The sequence below is a fragment of the Diaphorina citri genome, unplaced genomic scaffold (assembly GCF_000475195.1).
Source record: "Diaphorina citri unplaced genomic scaffold, Diaci psyllid genome assembly version 1.1 scaffold833, whole genome shotgun sequence".
NCBI lineage: Eukaryota > Metazoa > Arthropoda > Insecta > Hemiptera > Psyllidae > Diaphorina > Diaphorina citri.
This window is the reverse complement of record NW_007378265.1, coordinates 9,207-26,400: the sequence shown is the minus strand read 5'-3', so window position 1 is coordinate 26,400 and position 17,194 is coordinate 9,207. Positions and strand designations below refer to the sequence as shown.

Here is a 17,194-nt window from a genome sequence, read left to right as displayed (position 1 = left end):
TTGCATTAAAATAATACCTCTAAAATACCCCCTCAAATTTATTACATTTTTATCAAAATGAAAATCATTAGAGAAAAATCAGTAAAATTACCTATTTAGAACTTGATTTTATTTATCATTTAACACAATAACAAAAAATTAACCACCGCTTTATCATTTTTAAAGATTCTACACAAAACACAAAAATTTAAATAACGGAACTAAAACGCGTTCGTAAGTGCTTCAATACACTGACTTCGAAAAAAACAACAAAAAATCGTCTGTATTTTCAAATAAAATTCTTCGGCAAATTTTAAAATTTCATTATCCAATGATTTATTTTTAGAATCTGTCCCTTCAGTGCTTTCGACCATTCTAGAGGAACAACAACGCTGCCCTTTAGTACTTGCTTGTTTTCAAATCAAATAGTTTTCTTTTTTGAATACCCCTCCTTGATGTCAAGAAAAAATCAATTTTTCCCGATATTTTATACGATTACCTACTACAGTAGATATAAAACAGCCCCAAGAATGAGAAAGCCATTGAAGTTGTAGATGTAGGTGTTACCAATCCATAGGTGGATTTGTGGCCAGTTCTTAGGCCAGCCACTCACTATCAGGTAGACCTGACAGGTACACCTGATCAGGTCCGTCTGTCAACTCTACCTGACACCTGATGAGCATGGCTAAATAGGTCCCCCTTTCAGGATACTTGACAGTGAGTGGCTGGCCTTAAAACTACTAGATACGAGTAAAATTGACACGTTATAGATACTCGACTAAATACCATACAGTAGATATAAAACGGCCCCACGAAAGAGAAAGCCAATATGGCAGGACTAAAGAGGATACTAAGAGGGGCAAAAAAGAAAGTAGAAAAAAACAAGCGAAATTTAATTTTCATATCGTCAGCCGAAATGTTGTAGAAAAATATTCTTACACGATTGAATCATGAATGAACTCACTATCTATCTGAATATGGTGACCAATTGATTACAGTGTTACTCAACTTTCGGTAGGGAGAACACGGGGACCATGTTCCAGGGTTTGAGGGACATAGAAAAGGTTCAAGTTTGATTTAGGAAGACCAATAAGGCTAGTTTCAGACTGCACGCGTAGTCGCGCGACTTTTAGTAGCACGGAGTTGCTCGATGCCACCTGAAAATCCAAACCTATGAAAAGGATACAGACCTCTCACACTCTAGTAGACCCAAGTTGTGCGACCAGAACAAAACTATATGTACGGATGGGGGAAAATGGGATTTTGATTAAGTATGACCCCTGGTATTTAGGTGAGACTTTTTTTTTTTTTTTTTTTCACTTCCGCCCAATAGGTCACTTTGGCTATTTTTCTATTCATCATTGTTCCGGTGATACAGGTAATAAGTATTCATTGGCCTGTGATTCGTTGGTACAAGTAGGTATCTAGAAATAACAATTCCTCAAAAGAATATCAAATCAATCAATCAATCAATCAAAAGAATAGTTTCGACATGAAGCGGTTTTCGACACTAAACTTTTCTAGGAGTTGGATGTCTCATTTTTAAAATTAAATTGAAAAATTTCCCTGTTTTAAGTTTCCTCTTAAAAACCCCCTGTAGGCGACAAAAATTCAGTTGCTTTTATGTTTTTTTCTACAGACCTACACAACATTATCACGATTTTATATTTTTATTTCGAGTAACGCGATCATAATGAGTTGGACATTGTCCCCTTTACAAACACATTTTTTTCCAAAATAAATTTCATTATCTACCTACCTAATATTCAACATTTTCGTCCCATATATCCCAGCCGAATTTGTACCAATCATCTCTTAGCAGCGAAAGATGATCGTGTTATGTAATCAGAAGACGAATATATCACTTATTGTTTATTAATAAACATTGAGATCTCTCAGAAAGACAATCCTTTTTTGAGCAATCCGTGACCGAGTGTTTAACTCTTGATCCGGAGATTGCTGGTTCGAATCCCCACTGGAGAGGAATGTTTAGACAACATTTTCTCTTCCAGAAGTTTGAAGAGTAAACACTGTAAACAGTAAAGTTGTATACCTAACCGGGTCCGTTATTTCAACAACAGGGCAAATAGGAAAGAAAACAGAGCCTCAGATATCATTATGGGTATATTGGTGGTGTAGTGGTCAAGACGAAATATTCTTACACGATTGAATCATGAATGAACTCACTATCTATCTGAATATGGTGACCAATTGATTACAGTGTTACTCAACTTTCGGTAGGGAGAACACGGGGACCATGTTCCAGGGTTTGAGGGACATAGAAAAGGTTCAAGTTTGATTTAGGAAGACCAATAAGGCTAGTTTCAGACTGCACGCGTAGTCGCGCGACTTTTAGTAGCACGGAGTTGCTCGATGCCACCTGAAAATCCAAACCTATGAAAAGGATACAGACCTCTCACACTCTAGTAGACCCAAGTTGTGCGACCAGAACAAAACTATATGTACGGATGGGGGTTTTTTATAGTAATACCCATGTTCTCTTTTCATCTCGATGTATACATGATTGAAGACCTGAGAGAAGATTGAGATTTTTAGAAAAAAATATGTTGTTATACCTACTTAGGTTAATTGAATTAGAATATTTACTATCATCGGCATCGGTGTTAATTCTTAGAATATTGGGTGAATCTTTTTTATAAATAAAATAATGAATTTAATATGTATTGAGAAAATAAAACTGAAAATAAGGTTAAGAGATTTCACGATAACATGGAAATCTCTTGTTCAGTCATGTATTCATTTTATTCTTAAAAATAAACATACTCGTATTCTACTGACCCCAAAAGAATCGAGAGAGATTCTTTTATTATTTTAAAAATAAAATTCAAAAGATAAATTCCAAGGGCTAATTTCTGAGAACCAGAAAATCTCGCGTCAACGCTCAAGCAAGTCCCACAATCTCGACTCAGGGAAAGTCCCTCTAATACCCTTATCCCTATAACAAACTGTGGAGTCCCTATAACAAACTCCCGAGTGCTGAGTCCCCTATAACACAGTCCGAGTCTCGTAATGCTATACGTTGGCTGGCCGCCATAAACCATCCACTCCATATATGAAGTCAGAATTCCTACAGCAGTTGCTTTAATAAAATAAAATGACGAAAACGATAATTAAATTTATATCATACAAAAAGGTGTAATTTCTTATTTTATTAATTAACACAGTGGCGGGAGGGAGAGAAATAGTTTGAGGGGGGTGAATGGGGAGGAACGCGACTTACGAGTATGTTCAACAAAACCGATGTTTTCGTAGATCGCAAACTAATCTAGGCAAGAAATGGTTAATGCTTAACCACGACATAGAGGCAGAGCAAGGACCAAGAATACTAATCACATAAACCGAGATATTAAAATTCCATTTCAGTCTATGACAATATTTTGAATTAAATCCTCAAAAAATTTGTCAACAAAATTCCATAACTATAGGATAGGATTTAACCCTCACTCTCCGATTTACCAAGCGAGCATTTTGACCTCTACGCCACCAAGAGAAATCTTTTGATTTTGTAACAAATTGACGCAACGGCCCATGGTTCAACAAATGACTGACAGTTTTAGACCCGTCCCACATTAGCAGCGTAGTCGCGTGATTTTTAGTAGCGGCTTACCTTATTTTATAGTTGACTAGGGTTCTTATGATACCCTAGTCCCCATAATAAGAACCCTAGTCAACTATAAAATAAGGCAAGCCATTATCTAATTTGGGTGTCTAATATGAATCTAATTAATAATAATTTTAGTAGCGGGTAAAGAGAGCCTATCATTTCCATAGATTTGGTTTTTCAGGCGACTACGAGCTACTAAAAGTCGCTTGTCTACGCTTCCATTGTGCGCAGGGCCGGATTAGCTCCCCGCGGGGCCCGGGGCACCGGGGCAGTTTCAAACGCGCGGGGCCCGTGGCAGTCTGCCATTCTGCCTTATGGGTAATCCGGCCCTGAATGTGCGACGGGCCTTCGTAGATCCGTAGAACATTTCAACCCATCCTACAGCCCTGTCAGGCCTCACTCAAATCGTTGTTCACACCTAATAATGATGACGTGACAATAACGTAACGTAACGAGGACTTTAACCCCATATCCCATGCGTTCATTCGCTTCTGATTCTTGCTGAGAAAATTTAAATAAACTTTGTTGAAGAAATTACGTCACGATGAAAATTATTTACTAGTAGGGAAAATAATATTTAACCGTCATTTTGACGTCCAGCCTTAATGAATGATTTCTTTTAACAAAGACTCTTCGCACGTACGTCAGAGTCAGAGTCTAATAGTTTCATCTAAATTTGATTTTCCCCAAAATCTGGGTCTATGAGGGATGAGGCTGTTTGGCCTGAAGTAATGCGAAAGCGGTTCCGAGGTACAACCTTTATGAAAGAGTAAACATAAAAAAATAAATGAGTTTTCATAGGAATAGCTTCCCAGTGACCCAAAAAACACAACCCCGACCCAAAGTTGTAACTTTGCTGAAGGGAATTTAGCTAAAAAGTAGAAAAAAATCAGGCTCTTTGTCAGATCAACCAAGCTGTACATTTGCGAAAATTTTTCGGTTATAGATGCCGCGAGAAGCATCATTGAACATGGTGTTTGAGAGTGCAAATATAGATCTTGCCATTCAGGGAGCCCTAGCGTCGAAATTCAGAAACTGTGGTCAGGTAAATTTTTGGACTCATACTTACTTTTTCTGATTTTGCTAATAGCTCGGTAAAAGAAGAAACTTAACATGTATTTAAATGCCACGACCAAATCGACACTACAGCAGTTGGAAAAGTCTTGAGTCAGCACCCTCTCGTGGCCGGATTATCATTTACAGGTTCGTTATTTCTTAAAAACTCTCAGAAAAACAATCAATAAAATAATAAATAAATGCAGTTTCTTTGTGTTATTATGTCACAACTTTGGTGCTCACACTGCAGCATTGTAGGATTTTTTGGTAACCATGCCCCACGTGTCTACATCGCCTACCTTATATACGTAGGTATAGTATCTACAAGCCTGCATGGAAATCTAGACCAAGATAACATTAATTTATTATTTATTCATCAATTTATCACTCAATAATTTCACGGACAGTATTGAATATGTTAGGTCAGTATTCATCATATTTTACTCGACTGTTTCAGACATGTATAAGTGCAAATCGATTCCTGATTCACGAGAAAAGATACGACGAATTCATCAGTAAATTTTCTGAGAAAATTAAACTCTTGGTCGTGGGCGATGGAGCTGTAAGCGGGGTCAATGTAGGGCCTTTGATCAATAAAGCACAACTAACCAAGGTAAGTAATTTTATAATCGGAGGAATTCGCATACACCTTCTTTTCAGGGACTTGAAATTACCTGGAATTCGGTGTTTGATAACGCCCGCAATATGGTACTTCCCCAAGAACCTTTTATTTATATCTCATTGGCCTCATTCAAAGTTATTCTCAATGATCTGTAACTATCTGTTTTACCAGTTCCTACCTGAGTTAATGAGGGTCGACTCAGGAACCCACTCAAACTTACTCCTCTTTTGGCTTGATAGCGCCTGAACAATAGGAAACCCAAGATGGCGCCCCATCGGAATTGGTTCCGTTTCCGAAAGGAAAATACAACTACTCTCAATCATATTTCCATTTTCAGGTGACTCGAATTGTAGACGATGCTATAAAGAAGGGAGCCAAAGTGTTGCTAGGAGGCAAACCAAATCCTACAATAGGAGAGCTCTACTATGAACCTACTCTGATCACCGATATTACTCCTGAGATGGATTGCTACAGATTTCCATGCAGGCTTGTAGATACTATACCTACGTATATAAGGTAGGCGATGTAGACACGTGGGGCATGGTTACCTTTAGAATCAATTGTTTTAGCTGACTTCTGATAAAATGTTATATATCAGTGTCGATTTCACGATTTGGTCGTGGCATTTAAATACATGTTTGGTTTCTTCTTTTACCGAGCTATTAGCAAAATCAGAAAAAGTAAGTAGGTCCAAAAATTTACCTGACCACAGTTTCTGAATTTCGACGCTAGGGCTCCCTGAATGGCAAGATCTATATTTGCACTCTCAAACACCATGAAAGGAGCATTGCCTCCCAACTCCAAAGCTATTCTCTTGACTCCAACTGCACATTGCTCGTACAAAAGTTTGCCCACTTCTGTCGAACCTGAAAACAGGAGAAAAAGTAGGTGAGGTAAAATGAAGGATAAAAATGTTAGAGATCAGTAATCAGTAAGCAATGAAATTGTGAAATGTCAAGACTAATATAAAACATTAATATTAAATTTTATCCTAGAATAAAATATTGTACACCTTGTTTTTCAAGTACATAGGTAATCTTTCCTCAAATATTTCCCGGTCTTCCTCTTCTTCTGCTGCTGCTTTTTGGGTCGATCCGTGACCAAAACATTGTAGGTATCTAAGTAGGTAGGACTGACTTTATTTATGTTAGGTATTATATTTGAATACTAATCATGTAATGGTCTGCACTACAATCTCGGTTGAAACTTGGTTCAAGTTAATAAAAAAAGGGTGGTCCTACCTATTAGTGGACAGATTTAATTTGACGGCAAAGCATAGCAAAATTTAAAGTCCAAAAGTGAAACAAGGCCTTCAAAAGATCTTCTACATTGTTTAAAATTTACAATAGGTGTGAAAATAAGACCAAGATCAATAATGTATCCCAAGGTCTATGTAGAACTCTAGGATAAATATATAAATGTTCACATGGACATCAGTGTCTGTATCCCAATTTTGTTTATGGAAAGTCAAATTATTCATTTATCATGGGTACTACTTACTTACCCTTGTGGTAAATATGACTTTATTTATCTTGTAGCAGTCTAGAAATTGAAGCCATGTCGAAATAGAATATGAAGTTCAATCTTATTTTAACTGTGACAATTTTGTCTGATAAGTACATGTATGCTGTGTCTTTTTGGCAACCCAAACTTTGGGCAGTCCGTCAAATCGTCAATAAATTTTATTGATTGTTTTTTCTGAGAGTTTTTAAGAAATAACGAACCTGTAAATGATAATCCGGCCACGAGAGGGTGCTGACTCAAGACTTTTCCAACTGCTGCTGCATTCTTTCTATCCGAAGTCACCACATTGTAAACACCCTTGGGTACACCTGGAAGACAAATCAATGGCCCAGTTTCTAAGAAATAACGAACCTGTAAATGATAATCCGGCCACGAGAGGGTGCTGACTCAAGACTTTTCCAACTGCTGCTGCATTCTTTCTATCTGAAGTCACCACATTGTAAACACCCTTGGGTACACCTGGAAGACGAATCAATGACCCAGTTTTCAGATGAAGCATACCTGCATAGCTAATCATGATACCATAAACAGAACAGGAATATTTCTTCTGTTATGGACCACATTGTGACATTTTGCTTGTTCAAGTTGTAGACATGTTCAAGGGTTCGACCAATTACGATCTTCCGTCTGAACTATCAAAATGTGATTTCTTTATAACTATTTTTGACCTTTCTTTGATCATCCAAAAGTTGGACAGGATTAATCAGAAAAGAACCATCCATAAGGCATGGCCCCTTATGGATGGTTCTTTTCTGCTTAATGCTATCCAGTTATCGTCAAATAAAGAGAGGAATAAACCATAAATGAGTCCTATAAACTATAATTTGGCAAATATCCAACCAAGGACACCTTTCTATCACAGCGTCCATAAAGTTATCATCTGTACCAGACACTTACCAGCCTGATGTGCTAGTTCAGCAATAGCTAATGCTGTGTAAGGTGTATCTTCAGCAGGCTTTACAACGCAGGTACAACCAGCTGCCATTGCTGCTCCGGCCTTTCTTGTGATCATAGCGTATGGGAAATTCCACTGGAAAAGAAGACATTATTTATTTATATAATAAACCTTATTAAATTAATAAACTTCAACAATTAAACGAGGCGTGTGTAGAATTTATATGATGGTAATGGAATAGCAAGAGCGAAAAGTGAAGACATCTTCATATTTTTTTTAGAGAGGTTTGATAGAAGGAACTGTAACTGCCAAGGTCTTATCGTCCCGAAAGCGAAGAGAGAAGGAAGACAGGATAGGAGAAAGCCAGGCCTTCCGAGAATGTAACTTGTCTGTTAAGGATAAAATCCGCCCCGAGCGGGAATCGAACCCGCGACCTAGCGCTTACAAGGCAGACGCGCTACTTTTCAAACTAACTAGGCTGGTAATTGCCTCCTTGATTGTGTACGACAAAGTTTGCCTCATACTTTTCCGTAAAAGAGTAAAAGCCCAAAGATAAAATAAATAATACCTAGGGTGAATAAGGTGAATTAATTTTTTTCTACCTATAAATAAGTAGTTACTAGTCAAAAGTAAGTGTAAATAAAAAGGTGTGTACGACAAAGTTTGCCTCATACTTTTCCGTAAAAGAGTAAAAGCCCAAAGATAAAATAAATAATACCTAGGGTGAATAAGGTGAAATAATTTTTTCTACCTATAAATAAGTAGTTACTAGTCAAAAGTAAGTGTAAATAAAAAGGTAAATAGACATGGGTATAATTATTTTATTTATATGGATATAGAAGTGGGTAATTTATTATAAAATATGCAAAAAGTTCCATCACAATAACAATACGACCAATCAAAGGCGATCTTCTTGGTGGACATACATTTACGTTCAAAGCGAGGTTTAGTCAATAAAGTTCCGCCCCACAATAATGACTGAGATTTCTTAAAGAAACGGCCGCATGCCGTTTGGCCTGGTACAGCCACAACCTTTCAAAAGGTCCTCATTCAAAAGGTTAAAACTGCAGTTATACCTACTTGACCTATAATTGGGTGAAAAACTTTTTTGGGATATCTCTGTTACAATAAAAACAAATAATGTAAAGAAACTATCTAATGAATCATGAGTTTTCCACCCTACCTAAACACCTACTGCAAGATTATGAGAGAGAACTTTATATCTGAAAATTACCTACTAAAGCAAACAATTAATACACAAAATATTTGACAAATAGCTGACTGAGCTGATGGATCAAAATCTTGACCATATTTGTCATTTAAGATAGCTCTGTCTTTGAAGTCAGAGAAGTTCACAACTTGATAGGTAGGTAAGTTTAACAAATTAAATAAATTAATTTGGTTGTAAGTCCCCATACACTTGTAAAAAGTTCAGTGTTGTTTATGTTAGTGGACATACATTTACGTTCAAAGCGAGGTTTAGTCAATAAAGTTCCGCCCCACAATAATGACTGAGATTTCTTAAAGAAACGGCCGCAGGCCGTTTGGCCTGGTACAGCCACAACCTTTCAAAACGTCCTCATTCAAAAGGTTAAAACTGCAGTTATACCTACTTGAGATTTCTAGTCTGATGATGTACACCGACGTGACATTGCGTTCTTCCTAAGGAGGCGTTCACAACGGAGAACCGACCATAGCCTAGTGCCGACCCAAGAGAAACCAGAATAGAAGCATCCTCAACGGAGCCTTGACCTTAGTACCTACCCTCGCAGAAAATCAAGAAATTAAGCTAAACACTTTTTCTGTGATGGTCGATGGTCTCGGCGATGGTCTATGGTCGCCGTTGTTGCCTAGAAATCTTTCGAAGAGTCAGAGGAGGCGTTCACAACGGAGAACCGACCATAGCCTAGTGCCGACCCAAGAGAAACCAGAATAGAAGCATCCTCAACGGAGCCTTGACCATAGTACCTACCCTCGCAGAAAATCAAGAAAGCTAAACACTTTTTCTGTGATGGTCGATGGTTACGGCGATGGTCTATGGTCGCCGTTGTGGCCGCGCACTAAGACTAGAAATCTTTCGATGAGTCACCGCAGGCCAAGACTCAACACAGGGTATTCAGTGACCAAGGAAATCCCACATCACAGACTTCCAAAGCAGACGTATTTGATATAAGAGAAATCATCCAGGCCATGTTTCGATCCCTCTCTGCCAATACCTGACTCCTTGATTCCACCAAACGCTGCTTCGGCGGCAGAGATCAAACTTTCGTTGACACCTACCATTCCGGTTTCGATATTCTTCGCCACACGCCATGCCTGTCTGATGTCTTCGGTGTAGAAATAACCTGCCAGACCACGCCTGGTCATGTTGGCGATAGCCACGCCTTCCTCTTCTGTTTTGAATCTGGAGGGAAAATGAATGGAGTTCAAATTATATAATCGCATAACCTAGAGTGCGGCCACAACTTGGTCTTGGACCTTTGGCACCCACAGTGGTCCTGATACTCGCAATGAAAGAAAAATTAGTGGTTGGGTAGTGTGCTCATCAGGTATCAGGTAGACCTGAGATTGGGTTTGGTTTTTTTTTTTTTTTTTTTTTTACCGTCTTGAATTAAATTTCAAGACGGTTTACTTACCGGTGTAATCAGCGAGGTGACTCCAATAGGCTGTCGAATCAGAAGCATTTCCTTTGATTTTATTGGACTTGGAATGATTTCTCCCTGAAAAATTAATCAGCGAATAATGAAAGTGAGCTTTACACTCTCACAACACAAACGGTAGACAAGTACAACAATAAGTGCCGGAGCATTAACGATAGGTGCCGTTTATAAAAACCTCAGCCGAATAAACTTTGGACTTGTAGTTTGTAGTAACCATATTGGCTTTGCACACAAAATGTCCGAGTTCAATATTTCTTGGTCGAAAAATCCAATTTGATTTTTTCGTAAAATTCTATTTTTAAAATACAAGGCATGTCGCATAACTCCATGATAAACAGGCGTGAGTTCTAATATAAAAATCTAGTGTCTGAGAAGTGGAAAATTCGTATCTATTTTGTGGCGCTGTATTCTGGAATGAATTTCATTTAGACCGATTAATAATAAACCGATTAATAATCGTGGATAATAATTACAATATTTCAACTATCCCAAAGTCCTATTTATTCATTTATAAAATAATAATAATAAAAATAAAACTTACATAGGACCTCCTAGCTTCTTCTGCAAACCAATCTATGAAAGCATTTCCATAGTCAACCTCGCCTAGTGATTCTGGAATAGGTTTTCCTGCCTCTGCAGTGATGATTTTTGCCAGCTCCTCTTTGTTTTGGACAAGAAGATCGTACCACTTTCTCAGTATAATTCCTCGCTCCTGAAATAAAATGGGGTATTAGCGTATTGGTATAAGTAGGGCCATCGGCTTTAACAAACGATAAACGCCCTTGGTCACTGCAACCTGGTTAGATCTTTTGTGACATGGGGGTATTAGCGTAAGTTCACATTTTAAATTGAAGCTACCTAGTTAGGGGAAAAAATTTGTAATCTAGTAAGCGCAATGGGTCCGACCTAAGGCATTATAAAATAAATTTAGTGGTTCGGTAAATATGTGGTAAAACTCAAATCACTAAGGAAAAGGGCTCCTAGGAAATTTCATTGCCCTATTTGCTGAAAATTTATTTTCGAATTTCATCAAAAGGAGACTCATCATTTAAGAGTTATAGCGGAACAAAGATACAAAATCATGACTGGGTCCCAAAATACTGAAGAAAGAACAAAAATAGAATACATATTGAACCATGACTTACCTTGCCAGTAGTTTTACCCCACTCGACAAAAGCCTCGCTGGCGACTTTCAAAGCTTTCTCCGTGTCCTTATCATTCATATCTGGTAGTTTTCCCAAAACTTTCCCGTTTGCCGGATTTGTGACTTGAAAGAAACTTCCGGATTCCGCATCAGTCCAGCTTCCATTGACGTATGCTTTGTCTTTCCACAGAGACATGGTTCTCGCGAGAATTCGACCAGCTAGTTGACTGTCCAGAAATTTCAAGGTCTGAAACGATATAGAGAAGGAAAACCGCTGTTATACTTTTATCCAATGGAAAATGTGGTTTACTCATACAGGATGCATATCTTGGATAGCCTCAAAGTAAATGTCTTCATATTTGGACGTATTTAAACATAAAAACAGATCACAGAATGGGAAAAAGGAAGTTAATTTACGTTATAATTATTTGGGAATCTATCAAAAAGTTTTATTTAAGTATTGAAGGTAGCTAATAGAAAATAGATTATTTTTTCATATATTTTCAAAAATATTCAAATAAAAACAAAATTCAAATAAAATACATTATTTTACAATAAAAAAATAAAATAATTTACCTTTCTTGTAGGATTCATGATGGAGTCGGCAATTTCAATCGTTCAATTTTTCTCATTTCTTCATCTAACAGAGAAAGTACACAATCTGCTGTATTAGACTAACAAGTGACTGATTCAGTCTGTTATCAATGTGTCGGGGTCAAATAAATTGAACATGATAACTACTAACAATAACAATCAACGTAATAATTGATAACATGTGGGGATCATCGAACAAATCGATTCATGTCGCTTTCATTCATAGATAAAGGAAGAATTTCATATTACGGGTAGGTTCATAGTTTTGACATACGTAATTCCGTGATAGATAAATTTAAAAACCTACTTAGGTATTTCTTTCTTTTAATTATACCTTTTTTTCTAAAAATCTCAATCTTCTCTCAGGTCTTCAATCATGTATACATCGAGATGAAAAGAGAACATGGGTATTACTATAAAAAAAATATCAACTGAAGAACAAGGAGCATTGATGTAATATGGAGCTTTTTTGGACAATGGCCACGATAAAATAATGCCGTACTCCCCAAATACTGTTTCAACGGTCTGCACCTATTGATCTTTCACATGAGGATTACAAAACTACTTTTTCACAGGAAATCGGTCATGTTTTTGGTTGAATCGGGTTTCTATACGTATAAAACTATTTCTTTTGGAAAGAAGAGAGTGCAAATTTGCCATTCAAAATTCACACAACACAATATCTGGTTACTCAGAGGCATAATTCATCGTTTCCGAATTATTTACACGATAATTTCAATGTTAAATTAATGAACAGTGATCTATTTTGATTTATTTATTTGCGCTACGGAACGACAAGACGTCAGGTGTCTTCCTGAATCGGGTTTCTATACGTATAAAACTGAAAACTGCACACGTTTTACACAATCTGCACTTAATTTAAGCATTAATAAATTATTAATCCATATTTTAATTATCAAAATCGCGAGCTGACAATGAAAGACGTTTGTTTACGTTCAAGCCGCGTCCAGAACTCACGTCTACTGCATAGACTTCAAATCCTTCGACTCTTCAGCATGTGGAGCATTGATCAACACAGCATGGAATGTTATCGTACCTTCAATCGACTTTACAGAATTCTCAACAGGATTGGTCTTCCAATTCATTAAAGTTCTGTTTCAACGTACTCCACTTGTTATGCCAGATGGCAGATTATTCATAGTCGAAACTGGAATTCCAAGCGGCAGCTACTTTACTTCAATAGTCGGTAGTATATGTAACGCAATTGTCATTTATATGTTCATGTACTCTAAATTAGGACGTACCTATCCACTCAAAGTATTAGGTGACGATTCTATATTCGCTTTACCAGTGCTGATACCTGAGGAAGAGATTCACTCTTTCTTTCTCAATATTGGACTTACTGTAGGCGAGAAGACTATAATAACCAAGAATTACCTTGATGTTTATTTCCTTGGACACAACTTCTATGGCTCGCGTCTTACTCGAGACGAGTTTACTTCTCTAATTCTTGCGCTTCACACCGAGCAACCGAACGATGACGTTCGCCAAACTTTGATCAGGCTGAGCAGCCTTTTATCGCTACAGCCAATTATGGCTGATTTGCCTACCGCTCGTGTGGCAAAGGAGCGTCCTTTCCTCAATGTTGGAGTGGATTTCGGCGGTCCATTTCTCATCAAGGAAAGCTCCCGCCGCAACGCACGCTCATAAAAGGCATACTTATGCCTGTTTATCTGCTTCACCACAAAGGCCATTCATTTGGAGCTAGTTTCGGATCTATCCTCTGCCGCATTCCTCGCCGCACTCGACCGTTTCATTGGACGTCGTGGTCTGAAGTTTATACTTTACTTCAAGAGAACTGCACAGAGATATCTGATACCTTAACTCAACGTCAAATCAAATGGATCTTCAATCCACCTGCAGCGTTCAACTTTTCACTGATTTGATAAAATTTTGGTAAATGCGATAATTTTACGATGAACTATTACACTTTAGGGATTTCGTTGTCTGTCTTATGGTTTAGGCACTGTAAAATTGGGGGATAGAGTTAAGATATCGAGATAGCCTTAAATTATGGTTCACAATTTACAGTAAAACTGAGATGATTATCTTAGAGCTCTCTTTGGTTGTCACTGACTCCGCTACCGCTGAATCTTCTAATGATCTTCATGATTCATTTCAGAAGTACTCCAAACTCTCCAAAGTTCAACGTGTTTTTGCTTACGTTCTGCGCTTCATTCACAATGTTCGCAATCGTCATGCCAAGTTGCAAGGACCTCTTCAAGTTGATGAGTTGAACTCAAGTTTGGATCTTCTCACCAAGTTGGAACAAGCATTCCATTTCAAGCAAGTCCTCACTTCTTTCAAGGATGATTCGCCGCTTAAGGACGCATCGTTACGTAAGCTTACACCTTTCATCGATGATGCGGGCCTTATCAGGGTGGGCGGTAGGCTTCATAATGCCGACTTACCCTATCACAGGAAGCATCCTCTACTTCTACCCAAAGTCAGTCATCTTGCTAACCTGTTGTGTGATCACTACCATATTCAAGCTCTTCATGCTGGTCCACGCACTACGCAAGCTCTCATTCAACAGAAGTTCTGGATAGTTTCTCTCAGAAATCTTCTTCGCCAAAGAATCTTCAAATGCTTGAAATGCTATAGATATGCATCCAAACCGCTACAGCCAATTATGGCTGATTTGCCTACCGCTCGTGTGGCAAAGGAGCGTCCTTTCCTCAATGTTGGAGTGGATTTCGGCGGTCCGTTTCTCATCAAGGAAAGTTCCCGCCGCAACGCACGCTCACAAAAGGCATACTTATGCCTGTTTATCTGCTTCACCACAAAGGCCATTCATTTGGAGCTAGTTTCGGATCTATCCTCTGCCGCATTCCTCGCCGCACTCGACCGTTTCATTGGACGTCGTGGTCTACCTCGTTGCATCTACAGCGACAACGGCACGAATTTCACCGCTAGTGCTCGAGAATTATCTGAAGTTTATACTTTACTTCAAGAGAATTGCACAGAGATATCTGATACCTTAGCTCAACGTCAAGTCAAATGGATCTTCAATCCACCTGCAGCGTCCAACTTCGGAGGCCTCTGGGAATCTGGTATTAAGTCTGCAAAACATCACCTACGACGTGTGATTGGTGCTCAACTTCTTACGTTTGAAGAATTTACAACTCTTTTGTGTAAAATTGAAGCCATACTTAATTCTAGGCCACTCATTGACTTATCCCCAGATCCTTCCGATAACGTAGACTATTTGAGTCCAGGGCATTTCCTTATAGGAACTTCTCTCCTTCACGCTCCTGAAGAAGATATTTCTGAGACTCCTCTCAATAGGCTTTCTCGTTGGCGTCTTCTTCAACGCGCTGCTCAATGTTTTTGGAAACTCTGGTCCACCAGTTATCTGCAATCCTTGACTCCTCGTAACAAATGGTTTAATAACTCCTCCACTCTTAAAGTTGGAGATCTTGTTTTGCTTCCGCAACTTCACCGCTTGCCTCTGCATAGGCCAATCGGCAAAATTGAATCAGTTCATCCTGGAAAGGACAATGTTGTTCGAGTTGTTTCAGTAAAAACTGGCAACTCTTTGATCGCTCGACCTATTAACAAGGTCATTCCTCTCTTGCAGTAATTTGACTATTACTCAAGTTCCATTTTGTAAATAGTTTTGAAGTTTTATTATTTTATTTCCATTTTGCATTTATTCATGCTACTCAGATTCAAGTTCTCTTTAATTTTCGTATGTATTCTTACATTTTTTTTTTTTTTTTAATTTATTGCCTTTTTTACAATGTTTGCTCAATGATAATTGCTTTATATTGCTTGTTGCAAATCCTCGCGAATTTGGGTGGGCGGAATGTTGCGTATATGCGCCTGATTTGAACATATTACTAACAAGTAAGAAAACTATCCCAACGCGTGGTCTATCTATGCCTACCTAAATATTTTTGATATGCCTCTCTCCTCTTAGTAATAGTTAGTTGTCACAAAAGTTCGTTCCAATCAATACACTTGAAGTACCTAATTTTTATGTTTTATAAACCTATCTTTTCACCAAATTAATTGATTTTAAATAACCCCTTTTTTTAACCAATCTAACCCATACAATCATCTTAAGATATAAAATAAGTCCCAGTGCAGGATTATTCTTCTACTTCCTCATCATACAGTCCACAACTTCTTCAAGGGCCGGCCCAGGATTCCCAAGGACTTTCATCACGGTAAGCTCTTCAGGAAATCTGTGTTCCTTTTCGTTGATTAACCCGCTGCCCTGAGCCAGCCCCACCACTAGCTTTAAAAGTAAGTTATCAACAATAAAATCATTAGATGTATAAAATACCTAAGTTATTCCATTCGTTTAGCACGGTCTCAAATCTCAGTGTTATTATTTATATTTACATAGGTACTGACAAGTTATTTCTACTTAACTCTATATATATGTATTATATCTATAAGTATTATATATTACCTACCTTTATTGTAAAATAATAATTAAATTTATTTGTATTTTTATTTTACAATGGGTGGCTTTATTGTAAAATACTATTATATTATTTAAATGATAAATATACATGGGCTCTACACGTTGATTTGTTAAAATCTTAAAAAATGATCAGCCGCCCTTATGACCTGGTCTATTTGTTTCCCTTATTTGAGACAAACTTACATGTAGCTGGTTCTAGGCACTTTTTAGCTGACACCATATTTCCAGTGGATCTGGCAATATTTCTTGGGACCGGGGGTTCTGGAACGGGAACGTGTAGATGAATGATCCCGTGTTGAGTATGGAAGATTGGGTGACTGACCTTGGGATGTGTTCAGGATGGTATCCAAACGTCAAGCAAGCTCCTCAACTTGTTGAGTCAATTTAGTGACTTTAGCCTCAAGTTTAGTGACTTTAGCCTCAATAGTTCTTCCCCGCATTGCTTCTAGCATTCCGTCTGTACCAATTTCTCAGGAAGTTGTCGACCGCTTCTCCAATCTATGTTTAGCCGATCCAGAGTTTTACAAGCCTGGCAACATCGACTTTCTCATTGGAGCTGAATTGTACTGCAAGATTCTGTGTCCTAATAGCGTCATAATTGGCGAACCCACTGCTATCAATACCACATTAGGATGAATT

The 17,194-nt window shown here is 38.0% G+C and overlaps 4 protein-coding genes and 1 long non-coding RNA gene across 5 annotated transcripts in view; 2 read left to right on the top strand and 3 right to left on the bottom strand.

Annotated features, from left to right (window-relative positions):
- Positions 1-268, bottom strand: part of LOC103512392 (twitchin-like) — a 100,214-nt gene extending 99,946 nt beyond the window's left edge. The window contains 1 exon segment of the mRNA XM_026825876.1: positions 92-268. The gene's annotated coding sequence lies outside the window, so the exon portion shown is untranslated.
- Positions 269-4,550: 4,282 nt separating this feature from the next.
- Positions 4,551-5,802, top strand: LOC103512391 (succinate-semialdehyde dehydrogenase, mitochondrial-like). The gene is made up of 3 exons (XM_008477151.1): positions 4,551-4,649; positions 5,118-5,273; positions 5,620-5,802. Exons 1-3 carry the CDS (start codon positions 4,551-4,553, stop codon positions 5,800-5,802), a joined length of 438 nt encoding a protein of 145 aa, XP_008475373.1.
- A 106-nt stretch (positions 5,803-5,908) lies between these two features.
- Positions 5,909-12,236, bottom strand: LOC103512390 (succinate-semialdehyde dehydrogenase, mitochondrial-like). Its single transcript, XM_008477150.3, has 8 exons — positions 12,082-12,236; positions 11,507-11,752; positions 10,903-11,073; positions 10,338-10,421; positions 7,704-7,836; positions 7,158-7,265; positions 5,985-6,148; positions 5,909-5,941 (listed from the first exon to the last, which is right to left on the bottom strand). The coding sequence occupies exons 1-8, from the start codon at positions 12,097-12,099 to the stop codon at positions 5,909-5,911; spliced, it is 957 nt and encodes a 318-aa protein (XP_008475372.1). The 5' UTR covers positions 12,100-12,236.
- On the bottom strand, positions 8,503-9,574 carry LOC103512389. Its single transcript, XR_541530.2, has 2 exons — positions 9,315-9,574; positions 8,503-8,777 (listed from the first exon to the last, which is right to left on the bottom strand). It is a non-coding gene; the product is annotated as an uncharacterized LOC103512389 (long non-coding RNA).
- A 1,976-nt stretch (positions 12,237-14,212) lies between the features above and the next one.
- LOC108252780 lies at positions 14,213-16,980 on the top strand. The gene has a single exon (XM_017445396.2). It carries the CDS (start codon positions 14,753-14,755, stop codon positions 15,701-15,703), a length of 951 nt encoding a protein of 316 aa, XP_017300885.2. The 5' UTR covers positions 14,213-14,752; the 3' UTR covers positions 15,704-16,980.
- The last annotated feature ends 214 nt before the right edge of the window (positions 16,981-17,194 follow it).

Excerpts from the sequence above, each read along its gene's own strand:
- LOC103512391 (XM_008477151.1), top strand. The coding sequence starts at position 4,551 with ATGCCGCGAGAAGCATCATTGAACATGGTGTTTGAGAGTGCAAATATA. Across the intron at positions 4,650-5,117 it reads AATTCAGAAACTGTGGTCAG|ACATGTATAAGTGCAAATCG; the intron begins GTAAATTTTTGG and ends CGACTGTTTCAG. Across the intron at positions 5,274-5,619 it reads ATAAAGCACAACTAACCAAG|GTGACTCGAATTGTAGACGA; the intron begins GTAAGTAATTTT and ends TTCCATTTTCAG.
- LOC103512390 (XM_008477150.3), bottom strand. Across the intron at positions 11,074-11,506 it reads GGGGTAAAACTACTGGCAAG|GAGCGAGGAATTATACTGAG; the intron begins GTAAGTCATGGT and ends ATTTTATTTCAG. Across the intron at positions 10,422-10,902 it reads AAGAAGCTAGGAGGTCCTAT|GGAGAAATCATTCCAAGTCC; the intron begins GTAAGTTTTATT and ends TTAATTTTTCAG.
- LOC108252780 (XM_017445396.2), top strand. The coding sequence starts at position 14,753 with ATGGCTGATTTGCCTACCGCTCGTGTGGCAAAGGAGCGTCCTTTCCTC.